Source organism: Mesoplodon mirus (assembly GCF_964341445.2).
Source record: "Mesoplodon mirus genome assembly, chromosome: 6".
Classification (NCBI taxonomy): Eukaryota; Metazoa; Chordata; class Mammalia; order Artiodactyla; family Ziphiidae; genus Mesoplodon; species Mesoplodon mirus.
This window is the reverse complement of record NC_138982.1, coordinates 893556-916606: the sequence shown is the minus strand read 5'-3', so window position 1 is coordinate 916606 and position 23051 is coordinate 893556. Positions and strand designations below refer to the sequence as shown.

Genomic DNA, 23051 nt, shown 5'->3' with positions numbered 1-23051 from the left:
TTGGGAAGATCAAAGTGCTTAACGTGAATCAGAGAACTCAGTTGAAGGGTCTTTGGAGCTGGGGACATAGCCAGGATGAAAACTGCCTCTCTTTTGTGTATATGGAGTTTCCGGTGCCTCTGGGAAATCTGAAATCGTATATCAAGCAGGTGATACAGTAATCAAAGGTGAAGTCAGCAATAGGTGCTAGATTTTCACTTGGAAGTCATATGTAAACAAGCGGTCATTAAATTGTGGAGAGCATGAGGAGTGAGGAGGAGAGGGAACCCCACAAAGAAGCCTGAGAAGGGAGGGTCAGCGACACAGGAGTAAAACGTGTCCTGGAAGTGGCCAGCAGCATCTCTGCAGCAGAGGTTGAAGACGTGAGTGAAAAGTGAGCTCGGGGGAACAGCGGGGAGGGGCGTGGGGAGACGAGGTAATGAGGATAATTGCTCACATTAACAAGTGGTTGCTAGAGCCAGGCATTGTTCTAAATACTTTAAATTTATTAATTTGTTTAATCCTCACAATGACCCATTATCCCAATTTTACAGAGGGCAAACTGAGACAGGGGTTGAGTAAGCTACCCACTGATTCCAGGCAGTCGGGCTCCTTTATGCTTGACTATATGCTCTAACACAGTAAAACTGATTTTCCAGGCATTTCATTGATAAAGGTAGGCAACAGGGACTCCAGATTAAGGAAGGATGTTTAGGATGGGAGGTTAAAGTTAGTAAACCAACGACTATATTTTAAATTAGTATTATGAATTAAAACTGTCAGAACTGACAGTCATCTTACCACATTCTATTTCTTTTCTTTCTTATAGTCCTGATCCCTGCTCTGTATCTACCACCGAACACACACACACACACACAGTTCCTTTATAATAACTTCTATTAGGGACTAAAAATGCAGGGAAGGAGGAAGGGCCAGGCACGGAGAACACCTGCCAGAAATGTCCTCAGTGTCGAGGGATTTTTAGTCAGAGCTACGTGAGTGAACAAGTGCCGTGTTGGTGGTGAAATTGGGGAATGAGGAAGCAGGGGTTTGATAAGACATGGTCATACTGTTTTTCAATTTGTTTCCTGGGTATTCTGAAGACAGAAGACATGTGCACACCTTCCACCCTCGTGTTAGAAGGTGGTGCTGCCGTTCTCAGTAAGGAGAGCAGGAGAGAATGGCGTCGGAGGCTTCCTGTCCTCTCACATCTCCGCCTCAGGGACTCCCAGGGGGCTCTGTGGGGACGGCTGTCAGGGAAGGCCGTCCAGACACTGACTGCTGCTGTGGCTGAAAGCCCCGATTCTAACAGCAGATGGAGAGTTACAACAAAACCAACACAGACAATGGTTTCTTCTCTTCCATTAATTAAAACGTCTCATTCACTGGACGCATTTTCCTCTCCTGTTCCCAGCAGCTCCAAATCACAATGGAACCTATCTCAGACTAAAGACACCAATCATGTGATTCCCCTACTCTGACGTATCTCTTTAACTCTGTTTCTTTGAAAAAATGGAGGATTTTTTAAAAAAAGAATTAAAATGAGACATTTATTGTATTAAAAACTCAATATAATAATGAAATAATGACGATCAAAGAAGAAAGACACACATCACCTTAGTTTTTATACCAATAGTATCTGGTGAACATGATTTCAGACATTTCTCTGTACAGATATACTGACAAGAAGGCAGTCTAGAGGGAGGAATAAATAAAAATAGACAGAAATTATTTTCAGAGACTATAATATGCCTTGCTGTGTTCACAGTCTCTAGAACAGTGCCTGGATCGTGGCAGGTACTCAGTGCATTGTTGATAAAATTAGATTTGTTGGCTCATTGCGATAAGACAGACCACACGCCAGAGGAATGGTGGGACATCTCACCAAACAAAGGAAAAGAAAGAATTATTATAGGATTTGAGGTGAGGGTGGAGTTTAGGTGGATATTACATAAAGCAGAGTGTTGCTAGACTCAAAGCAAAGCAGGGCTGTATGTAAAAAGGTGAACATCAGATCTGGTCTGCAAAGTGGACCCAGGGTCTGTTTCCTTGGCTACTAGAAAGTTGAGAGACGTGGACTGTTGTGTTCAGAACCCCCTACCTGCAGCTGTTCCCCAGAGTGTAAATAGAGGACTTAGGAAACAAAGGGGCAAACTTGGTTGAAGAGTTGTTTAGAAGGCAAATCAGCAGAACTTGCTGACATTGGATGTGGAATGAGGGGAAAGAGTGAATTGAAATGTGACTCCTCAGTTTATGACTCCTGTGAGTGGGTAGCAGACCATGTCTTTACCCAGTATGGAACATATGGAAACAGTAGTTGGATTAGGGAAGCAGGAGAGGGAAGGGGTAAGATGATCACCTCACTTTTCTGTCTGTTGGGCTTCCGATTGCTGTGCGAACTCTACCGTACAGATGCACAGGCAGGAGGAGGTGCGAGTGTGGGATGCTGGAAGCAGGGGTGAGCACAATAGATGCAGATGCCCGGGAGTCATTCGCATTGCTTATGGAGCCTGGAAAAGCACTGGATCAGGAGAAGAACCCCGGGAAGATTACCCTACTTTTCAGAACTGGTAGGATGAGCCCACAGTAAGACCACAAGAGGACAGAGAGGTAGGAACCAAAGCGAAGAGCTGCTGTGTCAGAGAAACTGGGAGAGGGTTCCAAGGAAGGGTGAGTGGTCAGCCATATCAAGTTAGTAAACAGACTCAAGGATGGAAGAACAAGTTGGTTTTCACAGCTGGCAGGTGGGTGGTAACCTTGACCCGAGTAGCTGCAGGGTGATTTCTCTGTGTTCGGCCATTACTAACCAGTGAGGGTGGGAAGAATAGGGCTCCACCTTTCAGGAGCTCCACCAAGAATGGGAGGAGACAGGGCAGCGGCTGCCATGGGAGGCGGGGTCAGGCTATGGTTCTGAGCAAGAAGAGCTTCCAGTGATTCACTTTTCCAAGCAGTAAGAGTCAGGGCTTCACGTATACCTGATGAGATTTATGAGAAATATTTTAAATGTGTAAATCGTCTATATTCTTTTTCTGTACTGCCTTGAACACTCCATCTCAGTACTTACTCTGCATCCTCCTTCCTTCCCCTTCCCCAGCAACACACACACACACACAGCCTTATACACTTGATTATATTATAATGCCCATGCAGACCCCTCTTAGAAAGAATTCCCACTTGGACTGTACCCAGGAGGTGTGGCTATGGGAAAGAGCAAATGAATCTTGAGCTCTGAAGGAAGGGCTAGTTGCACATGTATTTAGTCCTTCCGGACCAAACATTTAGGGAAAAAATGAAGTTTTTAAAAGATAAAACCAATAACAACTTTTATTTTTATTTTGTCCCGCAGAGGTGCCACCACCAAACTGAAGGCAACCAAACCACTCAGACCAGCAAAACCAGGGGAAGCTTGTGGGTCCAGTGAGCTCCCATCTCCATCAGGTGGTGGCCCCACTCTTGCATTTTAACCTCTGTGGAAATTGCAGACTTCCAGGAGTTCTGTGGGGACAGAGCAGAGGGGTAGGACAGTTAATCTCTACCTGTATTTATTTTCTGTTAAGTGAATCAACAGTTAAGCCTGATACAAAAGTGCTCAGACCCGTTGCCCTGCTCTTCTGATGGATGGACCTGGCCGTTCTCCTAGTGGCCTCCTCCTCCCGCCTGCACAGCTCCTGTGCCCACAGCGGGCAGTGTCTCACACCAAGAATGGTAACAGGATTTCCCTGCCCTACATCATCCCCCATCTTGTGTCTTACGTGCAGGGCTCACACGCCTGAGTCCATGTGGCTGGAACGAGCCTGGGAGGACTGTCCTCTCTGATCCAAGTGAGGAACTAACATAACGAGATGCACTAAGCACCCAGCACATGCCAGTTTCTGTCCTGGGAGCTGGGGATGGAGCAGGGTACATCAGGGCCAGAGTCTCCGCCCCCTCACAGACTATATAGGTTAGGTAAATACAACCCGGGTACTCAGAACAGTGGCCATGGATCCTTCCTTATACCAGACTTATGTGGGCAGCTGTTAAAATGCAGAAACCCTGAATCTGGCACAGACTTGCTGAATCAGTATCCCCAGGACCTGGGAATCAGTATCTTAAGGACTGTGGCTTATGGACCTGCACTCTGCAGTTGAAGAATAACCTCCCTCTAGCTACATGGTATTCTCCCACATCTTCCAAATGATTCCAAGTCATTAAATGATGTCCAACATAGCTATAGTACAAAGGTGTGTTTTACTGTATTCTAATTCTTAGAAAACTGGTGTTCTAGATAAGTACAGGCATACCTCATTTTACTGTGCTTCGCTTTATTGCGCTTCACAGATGTTGTGTTTTTTACAAGTTGAAGGTTTGTGGTAACCCTGCATCAAGCAACTCTACAGGCTCCATTTTCCCAATAACATTTGCCAACTTCATGTCTCTGTGTCACATTTTGGTAATTCTTGAAATATTTCAGACCTTTTCATTATTATTATATATTTGTTATGGTGATCTATGGTCAGTAATCCTTGGTGTTACTATTGTTAATTGTTTTGGGGCACCACAAGGCATGCCCACTAACATGGCAAACTTGATCGATAAATGTTGTGTGTGTTCTGGCTGCTCCACCGACACAACAATATTGAAATTAGGCCAGTTAATAGCCCTACACTGGCCTCTAAGCGCTCAAGTGAAAGGAAGAGTGGCACGTCTCTCACTTTAAATCAAAAGCTAGATGTGATTAAGCGTAGTGAGGAAGGCCTGTCCAAAGCCAAGCTGGGCATCTTGTGCCGAACAGTTAGCCAAGTTGTGGACGCAAAGGAAAAGTTCTTGAAGGAAGTTAAAAGTGCTGCTCCAGTGGACACAGAAATGATAAGAAACAGCCTTATTCCTGATATGGAGAAAGTTTTAGTGGCCTAGGTAAAGGATCAAACCAGCCACAACATTCCCTTAAGCTAAAGCCTAATCCAGAGCAAGGCCCTAACTCTCTTCAGTTCTGTGAAGGCTGAGGGAGGTGAGGCAGCTGCAGGAGAAATGTCTGAAGCCAGCAGAGGTTGGTTCATGAGGTTTAAGGAAAGAAGCCGTCTCCATAACATAAGAGTGCAAAGTGAAGCAGCAAGTGCTGATGTAGAAGCTACAGCAAGTTACACAGAAGACCTACCTAAGATAGTTAATGAAGGTGGCTACACTAAACAACAGATTTTCCATGTAGACAAAACAGCCTTCTATTGGAAGAAGATGCCATCTAGGACTTTCATAGCTAGAGAGGAGAAGTCAATGCCTGGCTTCACAGCTTCAAAGGACAGGCTGACTCTCTTGTTAGGGGCTAATGCAGCTGGTGACTTGAAGTTGAAGCCAATGCTCATTTACCATCTCAAAAATGCTAGGTCCCTTAAGAATTATGCTCAGTCTCCTCTGCATGTGCTCTACAAAGGGAACAACAAAGCCTGGATGACAGAACATCTGTTTACAATATGGTTTACTGAATATTTTAAGCCCACTATTGAGACCTACTGCTCAGAAGAAAAGATTCCTTTCAAAATATGACTGCTCACTGACAATGTACCTGGTCACCCAAGAGCTCTGATGGAGATGTACAGGATTAATGTTGTTTTCATGCCTGCTAACAGAACATCCATTCTGCAGCCCATGGATCAAGGAGTCATTCTGACTCTCAAGTCTCATTATGAAAGAAATATATTCCATAAGGCTATAGCTGCCATAGATAGTGATTCCTCTGATGGGTCTGGGCAAAGTCAAATGAAAACCTTCTGCAAAGGATTCCTTTCTAGATGCCATTAAGAACATTTGTGATTCATGGAGAAAGGTCAAAATATCATCATGAACAGGAGTTTGAAAGAAGTTTATTCCAGTCCTCATAGGTGACTATAAGGGGTTTAAGACTTCAGTGGAGGAAGTAACTGCAGATGTGGTGGAAACAGCATAAGAACTAGAATTAGAAGAGGAGCCTGAAGAGGTGACTAACTTGCTGCAAATCTCATGATAAAATTTTAATGAATAAGGAGTTGCTTCTCATGGATGAGCAAAGAGAGTGGTTTCTTGGGATGAAATCTACTCCTGGTGAAGATGCTGTGAAGATTGTTGAAATGACAACAAAGGATTTAGAATATTATATAAACTTAGTTGATAAACTAACAGCAGGGCTTGAGAGGATGGAACTCCAGTTTTGAAAGAAATTCTGCTGCGGGTAAAATGCTATCAAACAGCATTGCATGCTACAGAGAAATCGTTCATAAAAGAAGAGTCAATTGATGGGGCAAACTTAATTGTCGTCTTCTTTTAAGAAATTGCCAGAGTCACCTCAGCCTTCAGCAACCACCACCCTGATCAGTCAGCAGCCATCACCATCGAGGTAAGACGCTCCACCAGCAAAGAGATTATGACTTGCTGAAGGCTCAGATGATGGTTAGCATTTTTTAGCAATAAAGTATTTTTTAATTAAGGTACGTACATTGTTAGACACTTTTTAGACATAATGCTATTGCACACTTTATACTGTAGTATAAACATAACTTTTATGTGCACTGGAAAACCAAAAACTTCATATGTCTTGCTTTATTGCAATATTCCTTTATTGCAATAGTCTGAAACTGAACCTGCAATATCTCCGAGGTATGCCTGTGGTGTGTATGGCAACTTTAGAGTTACTGGAACTTATCATTGTTCAAGCTTTCAGGAGCGACACCATGTAAAAGAACTCTCTGCAATGCTGGAAATGTTCTCTTTGCTCATCTATGTGGAGACACACGTATCTATTGAGCACTTGAATTATGGCTAGTGTGACTGAGGAACTAAATTTAAAATTTTGTTTAATACTAATACAAATTTAAATACCCACAGGTAGCTAGAGGCTACCATCTTGAACAAGGCAGCACTGTATTAAAAGGTGTTTAGAGCAGAGTGATTGGCATGGGCACATAACTCTACTCCTTTTCTTAGTAATAGCATGGAATTCTGCATGTCCAGGCGGTCACTACCTCAGTGCCTTCAGCCTGTGCCCCCTTACGATCAGCCCATGCAAGTTAGCCTTTCATTCATGCTGGGATTGCACTGTTCCCTCAGCATTTCATCCTGTCCGTTGGTCATCTCCTGGGGACTGCAGCCCCCTCCTCCTTTTGTATCCAGCACCCAGAACCCCACACATGTTCGCTTTGCAGATTCCCCAGTGCTGTTCTGTTCCCCTTACTCACTTGAGGTTGAGCATTGTCTCAGGTTAGCCACAGCTGTGACATACTCAGGTCCTAAGTAAGATTCATACGTTGCTGTGTTCTGAAGTTCAGCCAGACATTTAGTGTCACTCCTGAACAGAAGGTCCTTGCTTTCTGAGTGGAACAAGCAAAAACTGCTCGGGCAGCTATTTCCATTTTTTCCAAATTCATCCTGTCAAATGGACAAAAAGTGCATGAGGACCTGTGGCAAAGAGCTGCTGGGAACACATGGATGGGATGGAGGAGACTGGAAGCTGGAAACCAGCCCTGGGAAGAAAGGGAAGCTTCAGAGGATGCCTCAGGATCCTTCCACATCCATCACCTGGCATTCGTACAATTATGGACCTCAAATCTGTGCTTCCGTGAGGCCCCAAAGTCCTCTGTAGGGTCCAGCCTGGTCCCATCTCCTTGAGGAAGTCCCTGCCTCCCACCCACTGCTGACTTCTCTCATCTCTCTTCCTCACTTCATTGGCCATGGTCTTGGGGGTGGCTTCCAGGAAATGAGAGGGCAGAAGCATGTCCCTTTTAAGTATTATTGTCAAAGAAAATATTAAATATGAGCAACCCAGTGAGGAGGAGTACAGGTAGCTGTTAAAAGTTCATATTTGACTTTTATCTTTGATCCTATCTTGATAAGAGGCTCAACTCCTCCAGGTCTTCTAAGATTATAAGTGAAATAATGATTACAGAATGTTTAGCATTCCATCTAGCACTTAGGAAATGTTCATGAAATACTAATTATTAGTACCATTTACCTTCAGAGGACTCACAAAGGTATGCTATCTTAATTTTTTTTTTTTTTTTTTTTTTTTTTTTTTTTTTTTGCGGTACGTGGGCCTCTCACCGTTGTGGCCTCTCCCGTTGCGGAGCACAGGCTCCGGACGTGCAGGCTCAGTGGCCATGGCTCACGGGCCCAGCCACTCCACAACATGTGGGATCTTCCCGGACCGGGGCACGAACCCGTGTCCCCTGCATCGGCAGGCGGACTCTCAACCACTGCGCCACCAGGGAAGCCCTATCTTAATTTTTAAAAGAAGAAAACCAATGGTGGATCAATAGACAGGAAGCTGTCACTGAGGGGAGGGTGGTGTTTGTGGGTGGAGGGGTCTTTAGGATTAAAATACTCAGGCAGTCTCTCTCCCCACAAGGCCAGCCCTGGGTTGGTTGTTTTCCCCAGAGGACAAGTTCCCTCAGGGTAGGTTCCTGGGTTCTTCTACCTGTTGGAATGGTTCTTAGTCTGCCTAAGCAAGAGGAACACAGTCCACATTTCATGACTTGTATCTAGAAGGGCTGGGAAATAGGATCAGTCACCTTCATTTTAAAAAAAGGCAGAAGTGGGGCTTCCCTGGTGGCGCTGTGGTTGAGAGTCCGCCTGCCGATGCAGGGGACACGGGTTCGTGCCCCAGTCTGGGAAGATCCCACATGTTGTGGAGTGGCTGGGCCCGTGAGCCATGGCTGCTGAGCCTGCGCGTCCGGAGCCTGCGCTCCGCGACGGGAGAGGCCACAACAGTGAGAGGCCAGTGTACCGCAAAAAAAAAAAAAAAAAAAAAGAAAGAGAGAAAAGAAAAAAAAAAGGCAGAAGTGGGGAAAATGAGGGTACCACAGAGCAAGGTCAGGGTCGAGCTGGAGGGCAGGTACTTGGACCCTGGGACACGTGCATCAGATGGGGTCTGATCTCTAGTGAGCAGAAGATATAAGCAGAGCGAGACCTGGGAGATCCAGTTCCACAATCCATGCCCTCCCAGTTCTAACTTCCAGGAAAAGAATGCTGGGGTACGGGCTGGGACTCAGCTGGGAAATCCCCAAATAATCCACACGCACCCAAGAAGAAAGGGTTGGGGGCCCTGTCTGTGCCACCATACCTGCTGTTTCTTTAATATTTTGCGAACACAAGCTGCCTTATCTTCCCGTGAGACCACAGCATGATTCGGGGCTCGGGCCAGGTAGCAAAGCTCCGCATCCTTCACAGGCTTCCTGGATCCGTCGGTGCACAGCAGCTCATAATCCTCCTCCTTCAGTGTTTTTGCCCATGCTTCAGGGTTTTTTTCTGGGTACAGAAAAGGTGGGTCAGCCACAGTTTTGATCAAGGCGCACCTCACTGGGGAGATGTGACCAACCCACTGGCGTGTGGGGGGCCTGGACCCAGTGGCCAGCAGGGGTTACAGTAATGTGGAGAGGAAGAGAGTTACCAGGAATTCCCAGACACCACTCCTTTCTATCTGCCCACGCAGCCAGGGGAGGGTGAACCACATTCTATGGATGATGTTCAAAATGATCTTCATTTCTACTAAATTCCAAAGCATTTGGATCTCCTGCTCCAGTGTAGAAAGAACGTGACCCTCTAAGCAGGTTTGTGCTGTACCATCTAGCACTAGCAAGCCAAAGAACTTTCCCCAGAGCCCTTTTGGAAGCGCCAAAGATTTTACTTTTATGAGTGAAATCTGGCTCACTCATACTAGTTCTATGTGGAATGCACGCGTGCCTCTGTGCATAGAGGTCCATATCCTGTTCTCAGCCCCTTGCTTCATCTTTTCTGTATTCTCTCTGAAAAACGAACATCTCACCCATTCTCAAGGTTTAAGCTCCTTCCTCCTAAGGCAATTCTCAAATAAGTTTTCCCGGTTTTTGCTTCTCTCCTAAGATACAGGATTGCAGTCTTTTTCTTAATTTAATTTTCTCATTTAATTGAAAAACTAATATATGAATGCAGTATTTTAAAAGTTTATATTTATATATAGAGTAAAAATATCCCTTCTCCTACACTCTCCAAAGGTACACTTTTGGTTTTTATAGAAAACTCCAAATTGCCTGCCTTTCCTCCCACCAGTACCTGCACATACCCTTGCTCACCTTTTAACATTTCTCCTTTCTTTTCTTACCCATCCCATCAACTCAACACCTTCCAAGTGAAATCCATGCTTATTCTCTCCAAACCCTTTCTGTTCTACTTAGTACTTTAAGCATTTATTCAGTACCATGTCCTCAGCCTCCTGCAAGACACAATCTTATTGGAGGGGGGAAATAGCACACATACCAAAATCAAAAATGCAGGGCACAGATAATAACATTTTGTATTTTGTGTAACACTCTCTAAACGCTGTGTGAGCTAGGGAACCAGCACAGTGAGAGCACATTAACTCAGGAAGGCTAGTTGGAGAAGGCAAGGTTTCAGGTGTGTCCTGTAACATGTGTAGGCCTGAGAGGAGGAGAGAGGAACGCTTCTCTGTGAGGGGATGGAGGGCTCCGGCAAGACTCATGGACAGGTACGTGCCCAGTGTTCCTATTGGGTGGAGGAGAACAGGCCCACTGGAACAGAGTCTTGGGCAGTCAGGCTATACATGCTCAGATCCTCAAGGCCCTAGTGTGGGATGGAGTGTGGCACTTAGGTAGGAAGAAAAGTGGGTCTATGAGAACTTATGAATGGAAATCAATCTTAATGTGTGAACCTGAAATAAGACAACTAGGAAAAATGAGATGGGAGGTGATTTGGTCTGGGTTAGGAGCAGTGGGCATCTAGAAGGGCATGATAAAAAATTTTCTTTCCACTACGAATAATGCTTGTTTACTGCAGCTAATTTGTAAAATGCTACATAGTTTAAGGAAGAAGACTTTGAAACCCAGTATAATCCCACAGCGTTCACCTTCGACATTGGTGCATTACTTCTAGTCTCTTTTCTAGACTCATATGATGTGCAGACACATATCTATATAATTAGATCATACAGTCTCTATGCCTTTGTATCCTGGTTCTTCCATATCACAACATACCATAGAATTTAATGAAGACATACATATTCCGAAGAAACAGAAAACATATTGACTGAGAAATTAATCTAGGCTCGACTGGCAGGGCATATAATAAAGACCTCCACGGGGACAGAGGCTGTGTGAAGAGGACTGGGTTTTGAGAGAAGTATGAGGAGTTTGGATTTATACAGGTTGAGGTTGCAATGCCAGTGTACTTTGTACATAAAAATGACCACAGGGCAAACAGAGATCCTGGGACGTTATTTAGATGGGAGGTGGGCCATCCTCTATAAATTCCCCTCAGGAGGTAAGGCTTTTGGAGTCTTTGCAAAGAGAGTTGCGGCCTCGAGAGGGGAGCCCTACTTGGAAGGGTACAAAGAGGAATCAAGGGATGACAAAGAACCAGCCTAGGGTGACACTCAGGTAGCAGGAAAAAGGACAGCCCTTAAAGGAACAAAGCAAAAGTAACAGGAGGGAAGAAAGAAAAATTAGCCAAACCAATTATTCCTTCAAGTAAGGACTTAGCAACTGCTGTGTGCCATGTACTATGGTTGGCGTTAGGATGTAAGAAGAGGAAAAAAGAGCTCCCTGTGTCCATAGTTTATTACAGAACGTGATGAATTCAATAATAAGAGCAATATGGACAGAGGATTCTGTTGTGGGATGGAGGTGTGCCATTGGGGAAGGCGTCTTGGAGGAGTTGGTCCTGCACTAGTTCATTCTACATGAGCTGTTGGAGAAATCTGAGGTTGAGTAAAGGGACGTGAGGGAGGGAGGGAAGTAATAGCTGCCTGGACTCTAGGTGGGGAATGTAAGCAGTTAGTGATAGAGAGTGGGCAGGCGGAATACTCATTCTTACTGACGTTTTTAAAATTTTTGTCTTGTTTGTTAATGTCATGGCCATCTAATATTCACCCACTAGTTTTAGTGCCCATTGATGATCCTTGCTTGAATCAATTATTACTATCTTGGTTGTCAAACGATAGTTTTTTAACTTCATAATTACTTCTGCATCTGTAATTAGCATTCTGCAATAAGGAAGATGTTTCCCTTATACTCATTTGTTTAATCAGGATGGACTTATGCGTTCCTATTTTATTCAATGGGTTATTATTTCTTACTACTATTATTATTTCTTTTAAAGCTCAAAATATCCCAGATTTGGCCAGTGGAGGGCTTTCACAATGGCTCCTATGTGCTTTTATACGTCCCATCTCTCTGAGCTCTTCAGCGTGATGTTCCAGGTTCACCTTATACTTTTCCAGCCCCAGCCACAGAATCAGCTATTTTTCCAAGGGGCCTTGGTTCCTTCTATTGGAGAATGGTTCTAGAAGCCAAGGTCTTGGTGCTCATTCCTACAGGGGTGCCACTGTCTGTATGTTTTTCCCAGTGGACCTATAATATATTTAAATGTATATTGGACCTAGAAATATGAGAAATAGTTATAAAGGACCTTTTGGGGATAACTCACAGAATTTGAATAGGGACTGTGGACGTGATGAGTATTAAATCCATGTTAGTATAAATTTCCTGATCTTGCTAATTGTAATGTAGGTATGTGAGAGAATGTCCTGGTTCTTAGGAAATGTGCACTGAAGTATTTAGGGGAAAGGAGGCACAGTGCCCACACCTGTAGGAAGGTTCCTGGGAGAGACTCAGGGCCACTGGGAAGCCCATGGTCCTTACCATTCTGCCTATCCAAGCGAACACTTCTCTCTTCACCAAACAAACAGGTTGAGAATCAGAGCTCTGGACCCTGCCAGAATCCATAACACTTCCACAAAGACATCCTGAACACAAGTGAACCAGCGACCCTGATTTATGGGGACAAAGGTTATGCACGTACCATCAGTGTTCTCTTTGACAGTCTGGTCCTTCACAAAGGCCACGTCTCCCTTCTCAACCAGACACCTGCAGAGTCCCAGACAGGGAGAGAGAAGAAAAGAGGTCAGAGACACATCTGCCATTCAGAAAGGCCACCTTATAGATCCAGGGCTGGCCATCTGATATCAGCAATTGTGATTCCCATTTGATCACTGATCTTACATATTACTAATGTAAGTAAGAAAAAGAAAACAAAACCTCTGATATGCTTTGTAGTTATACAATCTCACTTCTACACACTAAATTCTAAATTCTGGTCCAGTTTCTCCAACAGAGCTACGTCCGTTTCCTAGCTTCAACACAGATATTAGAGGAGCAGTTTTCCCTCAAGGTGATTCCTCACTCACAGTCTCCTTGTAAAACTGTAAACTTGTGGGCTGTGAATTGTTCTTACTCTAACTCACAAACTGGTTGTACCTGGAAAATTGGAATAATCTTTGTTTTTCCTTCCCTAGTGAGAATTTTAGTTACAATACCACCAATTGTGAAGTTGATGGATTCATGAACTACTAAGTGACACAGGTCCAAGTCAGACAGGATAGTTAAAAACTAATAAGGTCGTAAAGTGCACAGGTGTCTCTTTAAAATGATAAAAGACTCCACGAGCTAGAAATGTAACCAGAGGTGTAGAAGTCATGTACTTTACTTTTGTATTGATATATTTTCATGGTTGTGGCACTTAGGTAGGAAGAAAAGTGTGTCTATGGGAACTTTTCTGAATGAGAACTTATGAACTTATTGAATGTTTATTCAATTATGGTAGGGTTTCCTCACCTGGCACTAGTGACATTAGGGGCCAGATAATTCTTTGTTGTAGGGTGCTGTCCTACGCGTGTAGGATGTTTAGCAGCCTCTCCCAGTTAGATGCCAGTAGCACCCCCCAACTCCAGTGATAATCAAAAACATCTCCAGACACTGCCAAATGTCCCCTGAGCGGCAAATCACCCCCCGCTGAGAACTTCTGACCTGTACCATACTGCCAGTCTTTGCTGTCTATGACAGCCAGGTCTGGAGACCGTGTCCTGGAGGGACCTGGATGCCTCTTCTCACAGGTTTCTACTTATGTTTGTAAATGTGACACCCTAACATGCAGGACTAATGGGATAGGAATGTAAGAATCTCACCTGCATTCCTAAAAAGGAATCTCATCAGGGCTGGGATTACTATTATTTTTGTATGAGGATTATAATACTCACCTGAAAGCCCCTGAATACCCATAGTATCTCTCATGGTTGTTGGGAAGACACTCCCTTCCCGGAACACCTTCTGAGCCAATGCACAGATTACAGAGACTGGAATTTCGCGGAGACCCAGGGGCACAGCCTTCACTGAAAAATTTATCTGTGCAGAAGGGTAAGAGAAAGTCAGCTCTTCCTGAGTCAATGTCCGTGGCCTTTACCTAACACATCACAGGTGTGGATGGCCCAGGATAGGTAGAACATACTCGTTATGTGACCTGCCATCAACTCAGGACCTGCCAGGGTATAGGCTTTGAAAGGAAACTTAATTGAGGCTGGGAGCCATTACAAGCCAGGTGGAGGGGATTCCATCAGCAACCAATAGTGTCTCACTCACCTCAAGAGAGAGACGGGATGGAAATGATATGAAAGTTGACTAAAAGGGGTAAAATTGAAGGTCTCACTCCCTGAGTTGTGCCACTTGTTTTTGGTGTTTCTTTTCTCTGATATTTATTAGAAGAACCTTTAACAGAACTTAGAACTCCAAGCTTGAGAAAGTGCTGGGGAATTTCACACACAGTTCAGCTGCTCTCCCATAGCTGTAAAACTGCCAGGAGGCTCAGGAGAGCAGAAGTGCTTGCTGGTGGGCAACAGAACTCCTGCATGCGCCCTCCTCACACACACACACACACACACACACACACACACACACACAGGACTTGCCTGGTTCATAACTGTCTTTAGAGGTCTCCTTTTGAAGTAGCTACACAGATTTGGAGGTGGCCGGGAGGCAGTGCTCAGGAAGTTAAAGAACATGAGACCCATGAGAAACCATGTCCATGGTGAAATCACACACAGAGTTTAGGAGGTGGAACTAAGCTCATACCTGAAGATCTTCAGAGGACACAGAGAATAAACTGATTTCCACCCCTTTGAAGGGGCCTAGGAGCTGAGCAGTCACTTGGTGTGACTGCCAAGATCTTAAAGAGACCCGAGGACCCCCTCATACCACGTTGCCTAGAAAGCCCCGTGGTAGGGCTTGGAGCTGTCCACCCAATGGCCATTCCCCCTTGCTTCTTCGTAACAAAGATCAAGTTTTTTTTTTCTTTTAATTTTTTCTCCATTTATTTTTTATTGAGATATAATTGACGTATAACATTAATTTCAGGAGTACAACATGTTTCGCTACTGCGACTATATTGTGAAATGATCACCACAATAGGTCTAGTTAACATCCATCACCATATAGGGTTAAAAATTTTTTTTTCTTTTGGCTAGGACTTCCAAACTGTGTTGCATAAAAGTGGCAACAGTGGGAGTCCTTGTCTCGTGCCTGATCTTAGAGGGAATGCTTTCAGCTTTTCACTGTTGCGTATGATGTTTGCTGTGGGTCTGCCGCATATAGCCTTTGTGATGTTGAGGTATATTCTCTCTATGCCCACTTTCTGGAGAGTTTTTCTCATAAATGGGTGATGAATTTTATCAAAAGCTTTTTCTGTATCTATTGACATGATCATATGATCTTTTTCTTCAATTTGTTAATGTGGTGTATCACATTAAAATTTTTTTCTTGTGATGAGAACTTTTAAGAGCTATTCTTAGCAACTTTGAAATGTGCAATACAGCATTAACTATAGTCACCATGATGTACATTACATCCCCATGACTTATTTATTTTATAACCGAAGTTCTTACCTTTTGACTACATTCACCCAATTTGCCCACCCCCAACCCCTGCCTCTGGCAACCGCCTATCTGCTCTCTGTGTCTATGAGCTCGGGTTATTTTGTTTTATTTTTGTTTAGATCCCACATATAAATGAAAACATATGGTATTTGTCTTTCTCTGCCTGACTTATTTCACATAGTGCCCTCAGGGTCCATCCATGGTGTTGCAAGTGGCAAGATTTCTTTCTTTTTTATGACTGAATGATATTCTATTGTATATATATATAAACCACAATTTCTTTATCCATTCATTCATGATGGATACTTAGGTTCTTTCCGTGTCATGGCTGTTGTAAATAATGCTGCAGTGAACGTGTGGGTGCATATCTTTTTGAGTTAGTATTTTTGTTTTCTTCCAGTAAATACCCAGAAGTGAAATTGTTGGATCATGGGGTAGTTCTACTTTTAATTTTTTGAGCAAAAATCTAGTTTTATTTGGGACAGAAACATGCCCAAATAAACGACGACATTTTTCAGCCTCTCTCACAGCTAAATGTGACTATGTGTCTAAGTTCAGGGCAATGAGAAGTTAGCTGAAGTAATTGGGCTAGAGTTCCTGAACAGCTCCTTTAACAAGGCGGCACATCCTTCAAGTGCCCTTTCTCCTTGTTCCTTGAGGTGGCCTGGATCTGGATATAATGGCAACCATGAGTGACCTTGAAGATGGAGGCCTCATGCTGAGAATGGTGCAACAGGAAGAGAGGGAAGCCTGGGTTCTAATGACGGTACCAGCCATGGGCTGCTGTCTCTGGTCTTTCTCATGAGAGAGAAAAGTAAACGCATATTCACTTAAGCCATTATGTGCAACTGAAAAGAACCATCCTGATCCACCTCCCAGCCCTACCATTCCTTTTAGATATTTCCCTGAAGTTCACTAAACCATATTGTATTACCATAGAGCCAGGGCCACAGCATCTTGTACCATACCACACTCTTCCCAGTACACCTCTTCCCACCTGGCCCTGACAAGAGCACCCTCCCAGAGCTCACTCACCAAATTCACAGTGGTTAATATTCTTGTAGAGCAGACCCATGGGGATGTTCCAACCAGCGGTTCTGTCTACTGCAGTGTGGCAGGACTTCCTGCCTTTCAGATTGTTCCAGTTGAGATCACTATCTGATTTCTTAACCACAGCCACAGCAAGGTACCCTGCAAGAAAGACACCCAAAAAGAGAGTATTAACACCCTTGGGCCCTCCAGAGTGTCTAAACCTGCCATCTCCCTAAGGAGTAGAATTATCCCAAACCATTCCTTCTCTCTTTGAAAGGGTCTTCCCAATAACTGATGGGGGTGGGGTGGGGGGCGGATACAAGTCATTCCAGGAGGTGGAGATTAATCTGAAAAGCAAAATAGTAAGAATACATAACCATCAGAGCAATGGCTGGTATATAACCCTTCCCCAAATGCATGAAGCTACTGACATAAACCAGCAACTCACCCTCCGCTGTGGAATAGCAGAGGAATGGATACTGAAGGGTACGTTAGGAAAGAGTAGTAAATGAGCAATAAACCACAGGGATATTCTGGCCAGATAATTTGTGATAAGGAGAATACAGGTTTGCACCACAATAAATATGCAAAGTGGAAACTGTCAAAATCAAGTTAGCTGCCATGATTAGCAGCAAATACAAGCTGATCTTTAAAACTGGTAATAGAATATCAGCTCATGATTTCAGTTTTCCAGTTTAGTTCATTCAGGAAATTGTTTCCAACAGAAAAGACACAAATCTTATTGTTCATGGAATAGGAATGGTTCTATTTTCCGCTGAAGAGCGTGGTTCCTAGTGTGACGGGGAGAGGCTGCAGGTTGTAACTGGGAAAAGTGATGAGGACACACTTGCTCACCAATGGCTGGAAATGACCTGCAGGGACTTGAGTGTGGGCCCCAGAGCCCGCTTTGATAAGATTTCCTGTCTTGCTCCTGCCACATCTGTCCAGATCCACCCCCAGCCAGAGCACTGGGTGAGAGCCAGGTTGGCCTGGGTTCCTGGGCCTCGCCCTGGCTGGGAGGCTGGGCAATCACATGCCCCTAGACATCTGCCGGTATGAGCCTCTCCCTTCAGCCCTGCCAGGCACATATCAGCAAAGCTCCTGGGCTGGTGCTAACTCTCATCTAAAACTTTGCTGGCCTCGTGCAATGCGAGGCAGTCAGGAGTGGTGGGGAGGGCCTGTATTTGCTTGCTGGATGTCAGAGTCTAGAAAACTTGTAATCTCTCTGAGCTGTTGGTCCTCTTATGCATCCTTAGAGGACAACAAGACATACCTTATAGGATTAAATGAAAACTCCCATGTGCAAGTCATAGCAAGTGTAAAAAAGTAATCATCGTTGTCAGTTACTCTACTTCCATGATTCCTTTGCATTCCGAAAATTGGTCTCTTATCTACTTTTGATTTGAATTTAAACTTACCTTACCCTTTCCCAAAAGCAATGGGAATTTATCTTAAACTCATGAGGTTACCAATCTCAACTCACCTTCCTCTGGTGTGGTTTTACAAGCTTCGCCCTCATTTTCTGTAGAGGAGAAAACGAAGAAGTCATTAAATACTCATTTATAGATTGGAAATCGTCTTTACCATGTGCAGCTCAGAATTAAAAGAGCCAGGAAAACTGTCTACATATCACCAGTTCCCAAAAGGTCCAAGCTGTCTGGATTATGCAAGTTCACTTTAGCTCCCTGGCCTCTGGAATTTAGTCCAAAATTGTAAATTTCAAGTTTCCCACTCTATCTATCCTGTGGCCACAGTGGTCTCTGCCAACTGTACTTGAATCCCTGCACCAGAGCAACAGGAGAAGTGTGAGCTTTGGGAGCAAGAAGACCTGCCAGGAATCCCAACTGAGAATCTAGATGTCCTCTGCAGAGGGGTCACTTTTAGCTAGAACTTCCCAGTGCAAACCCTCCAACTCCCTTGTGGGAGGTATGATAGAAGATCCCATCCTTCAAGATAACTGTTGGGGACTAGAGATGAGGGAGCCCAGAGCCTAGGAAGTAGGAGGTGCTCAGTAACCAAGAGCTTTATGGCCCATGTGGCATAAATCAGGCTGTGATTTTCCATTTCCTTTCTCCATGGCCCAGGGGAAATGAAACACTGAGAGAAGCCCCTTCCACTTACTGTAGTTCTCTGCCATGACAGGTAACAGACCACATTTGCCTGCTATGTAGATGTAGCCTCCATCCAAGCTCATGGCATCAGCTTCTCCTTTCTGCAAAGACACAGCACATCACAGCAGGTGAAAAGAGACCATCTTCTGTCCCACATGCCCTCCAAGCTGTTTCCTTGAAGCAGCCAAGCTGTTTCCTTGAAGCAGCGTGTTTCCTTGAAGCAGCCTATTTCCTTGAACAGGTCATGAAGTCCCAGGGAGACAGAAGGTGCTGGTACTGAACCCCCAAAGGATCAGTCAGGCACACCCAACATAGAAAATAAAATGTACTCCCATTTTCACCCAAACCATGATGAACTGATGATCAACTCTGGGTGCTTTGCTTAGTTTCTTCAGAAGGAAAGACCCACATTCAGTCCCCCTGTCCTCTCATAGGGCACACTGTCCCAGAGACACTCTCACAGCACCTTTCTGACACCAAGAATTCTCATTTGTAAGACAAATGAGCGGAGTCAGAGACTCAGGGCTGTGTCTGTGGCATAGAGTGCCTCCTGATGGGGGTCCCAGACCTGAATCTCGGCCACATTGGCTGGGTGCTATTTTGATGCTTGGTCAATACAAGATCTTTAATGAATAACTCAAATGATCTGTTAGATATAATTATCTAATGGAGCTAATAAGCCCCAAATTTCAGAAATGCTTAAATTCAACAAGACTGCCAAGTTTTCCTTTGGGCTTAGAAATATACTTTTGAAGAATATACCCTAAAGGAATAATCAGATATGTGGGAAACTGTTTGGGCAAAATGTGTAAGTGGGCAAAAGCATGCAAGTGTGATTCATAATATCAATAAGATAGGACAAAACTTAATGCTCAACAGCAAGGAAATGGCTCAACAAATTGTAGCACATCCACACTCTGGAATAGCTATCAACATTAAGCTATCAACATGTTTTCATAGAAACAACCTAAATGTCCATCGACAGATGAATGGATAAAGAAGATGTGGTACATATATACAATGGAATACTACTCAGCCATAAAAAAGAATGAAATAATGCCATTTGCAGCAACATGGATTGACCTAGAGATTATCATAGTAAGTGAAGTGAGTCAGAAAAAGAAAGATAGATACCATATGATGTCACTTATATGTGGAATCTAAAATATGATGCAAATGAATTTATCTACAAAACAGAAGCAGTCTCACAGACATAGAGAACAGACTTGTGGTTGCCAAGGTGGAGGGGGCTTGGGAAGGAATGGGTTGGGAGTTTGGGGTTAGCAGATGCAAACTGTTATGCATAGAACAGATAAACAACAAGGTCCCACTGTATAGCACAGGCAAATATATTCAACATCCTATAATAAACCGTAAGGGAAAAGAAAAATAAAAATTTAAATTAAAAAAAAGAAAAAAAAGAAATGAAAGAGAAAGTCCCCCATAAACTTGGTCCCCAGACATACCACTGTAAACAGAATAGTGTATATTCTTTCAAAAATAAACTACAATATATTTTTAAATATATTTTTAAAAATCATGTTTTCAAAGAATGACTTGTGACAAGGGAAAAGCTCCCTAGATAAGATTAGGTGAGAAAAGGGAGTAAATTGTATGTATGATATGAGCCCAGTTAACAGGAGTTTTTCTCAGTTATAAGGTTACAATTAGTTTTTATGTATTTTCTTCTTTATATCCTCCAGTTTTTCAACATTATCTAAAAGCAAATATGGAATGCTCTTGTGATCAACAAGGCTAAACTTCTACCTGCTTGCACAATAACACGACCCTGTCACACTTGTCTCACTTGCCATGGCACACCGTGGGTTTCAGGCCACACTCAGGTCCAGGCTCCCTACGTAAACATGGCTCAGATTGCCCTCCACCGGGTGCTAACACTAGGAGGAAACAAGCCCTAAGGAGCCCTTCAGATCCAGAAGCTCAAAGGTCCTGAGGCTCCGGTGCGGCTCGTCTCCCACAGTGAGGGCAAGGTTCCTTGGAACCTGGCTTTTCGTGTCATTCCCAGGAACACTCACTCACCCTTGGGGACAGGTGGGTAACAGTGGCAGGGATGCTGCCCTACAGAGGCAGGAGTGACATACCATTATCTTGGCGATGCATTCTTCAGTGTTGTCTGCTAATTCACACTCTATTTCCCCGTTACTGCTCACACTCCACATATCACACTTGTCCCTCTCCAGGTGGTGCACTGCACACCACTTCACCTTCTTGCATTCATCCTTTGAGGTGATCGGGCCTAGGACATAAGGAAGAGAACCAGAGATTAGAAGAGGCCCAGATGTTGCCTGCTGGTTATGCTACTGTCTTCATGAAAATGCTGGGATTTTTCAGCAATACACAAACAGATCCCATTCAAGGAATTAATCTCTCAGAAATCAAAGGTAATAACAGTCTCTTAGTTGACTTCTTATCATTTAGATTTAACTTAAAATTGTTTCTTATGAGAAGTCAACTTTCCTCCCAACCCCAAGGCGCTCTATCACTTCAGGCTGGGTTTTTTTTTCCCCCCCTCTTTGTTTAGAAATAGCCCGTAACCATCTGAGCTGTTGTTATATATTTATTCGTTCTTTATTATCTGTTCCCTGCAGGAGAACATAAGCTTGGCCGGGGCACCCTTAGTGCCTGCCTCGTGGTCAGCACAATAAATGTTGGCTGAATAAATGGACACCTACCCAACTTTCAGACCCAGCTCAAGAGGCACTTCCTCAAGGAAGCCTTACCTCAATTCCGGGACCTGTCTTTCTTTGTTTTGCACTCTTCTAGAGCCATGATATTTCGTTCTGGGTTTTTGTTTTTGTTTTCCTTCTGCTGAGGAAATCTCTCATTTTTAATTGATCATTCAATGGAGTGACTATTCCTTCAACATTTGTCTTCCCCACTGGGCTGAAGGTTCCATGACAGCAGAATTTAATGTATCTTTGACTCACCATTGTATGCCCAGCACGTTGCACAGTTTATAGATAGGTGGTCAATACATGTCTGTTGAATGAATGAATGTTCAAACACATCCCCAGTGACCCAAGGAAACTCAGAAGCAGGATCGACCTGTCTAAAGCTCCAGCTTCACCATGGCACATGTTGACCACAACATTGGCTTCAGATGTGAACGTTTGTAGCAATTTTATTCTATTTGACTTACTTCATGCCAGGCTAACTGGCTTCACAAAGTGGGTAGGGTAGCCTTGATTTATACAAGGGAAACAGTTCTGGTATCAATACAAATAATTTTAAGCATGAATTTCCTTTAATGCCCTTTGGTGATGCCGTTTAGCATTCATCTAACACTGGGCTGCACAGGCAGGACAGACAAAGGATTGCTGGGACAGGTGTTCAAGACCTGGAAAGACTCTATTGCTGGTGCCCACCCTCACCAGTTCTCCAAGCTCCTAGAGCCACACGATCCTTCCCAAACACTTACGTGTATCTTCTCTTAGATTCCGAAGAGCAGTGACATACTCATATCCCAGGTACAGCCAGGAGTCCATCTTAGGAGGAATCTTTAAAAACCCATTGGCAGAGTCCTTAAACAGCAAGTCCTTCCCATGAAGGGAGCTGAAGAGCTGGAATTCTTCAGAGATACCTTTGCCAAAGTGCTCCTGTGTGTGGTAAAAACACAGATCTGAATGGCTACAGCAGCAAGGGATGCTGCAAAATGGGACCAAAGAAAATTTTAAAACTCAGGAAACTAAATTAAAAAGTGAAATTTTCAAGATGCCAGGAGAGAGGGCAGTCGGACCTGTTCTTTCCCACCCAGCACCTTCTCCATTCACAGCCCTCTTGGGCCATATAACAAACGCCCAATTTCACTGAACGTGTTTCTGTGCCTGTCTCCCTGGCTGGATGACAGCTCACTGAGTGCAAGAAACACATCTCCTTCAGAGGCTGACACTGTATGGTTGCCTTGATGGAGAGATGGACAGATGGGAGGGCTGGATAAGAGAAAGTTGGCTCAGTTCCGGCATTCTGCTGCTCTAGGGAAGGAAAGCTGGCTGTGTGTGCAGCTCCCTTGCAGTCAGGCTGAAGGACCTTGGAAGAGAGATCATTTCCTTTCCAACAGGAGAGATATGGAATAGAGCGAGAAGGGGCAGCTTCATGTCACTGGTCCAGAATGGAAGGGTCCGACAGATGATCATGCAGGGCTGGGCTCTGTGCAACTCCAAGAAGGCTTTGCTGGGTGCTTTCTTACAAGTGGATGGTGTGTGGCATGG

General features: G+C 44.1%; 1 protein-coding gene across 1 annotated transcript in view; it reads right to left on the bottom strand.

Annotated features, from left to right (window-relative positions):
* Positions 1-3298: 3298 nt before the first annotated feature.
* TF (transferrin) overlaps positions 3299-23051 on the bottom strand; it is a 29762-nt gene continuing 10009 nt past the window's right edge. The window contains exons 8-17 of the mRNA XM_082625277.1: positions 22262-22439; positions 20925-21079; positions 18833-18923; positions 18195-18233; positions 16715-16870; positions 14012-14156; positions 12778-12842; positions 9047-9231; positions 7167-7356; positions 3299-3474 (exon numbers count right to left, since the gene is read on the bottom strand). Coding sequence (XP_082481403.1) covers positions 3440-3474; positions 7167-7356; positions 9047-9231; positions 12778-12842; positions 14012-14156; positions 16715-16870; positions 18195-18233; positions 18833-18923; positions 20925-21079; positions 22262-22439 — 1239 coding nt within the window. The 3' untranslated portion in view covers positions 3299-3439. The remainder of the gene's footprint in view (positions 3475-7166; positions 7357-9046; positions 9232-12777; positions 12843-14011; positions 14157-16714; positions 16871-18194; positions 18234-18832; positions 18924-20924; positions 21080-22261; positions 22440-23051) is intronic.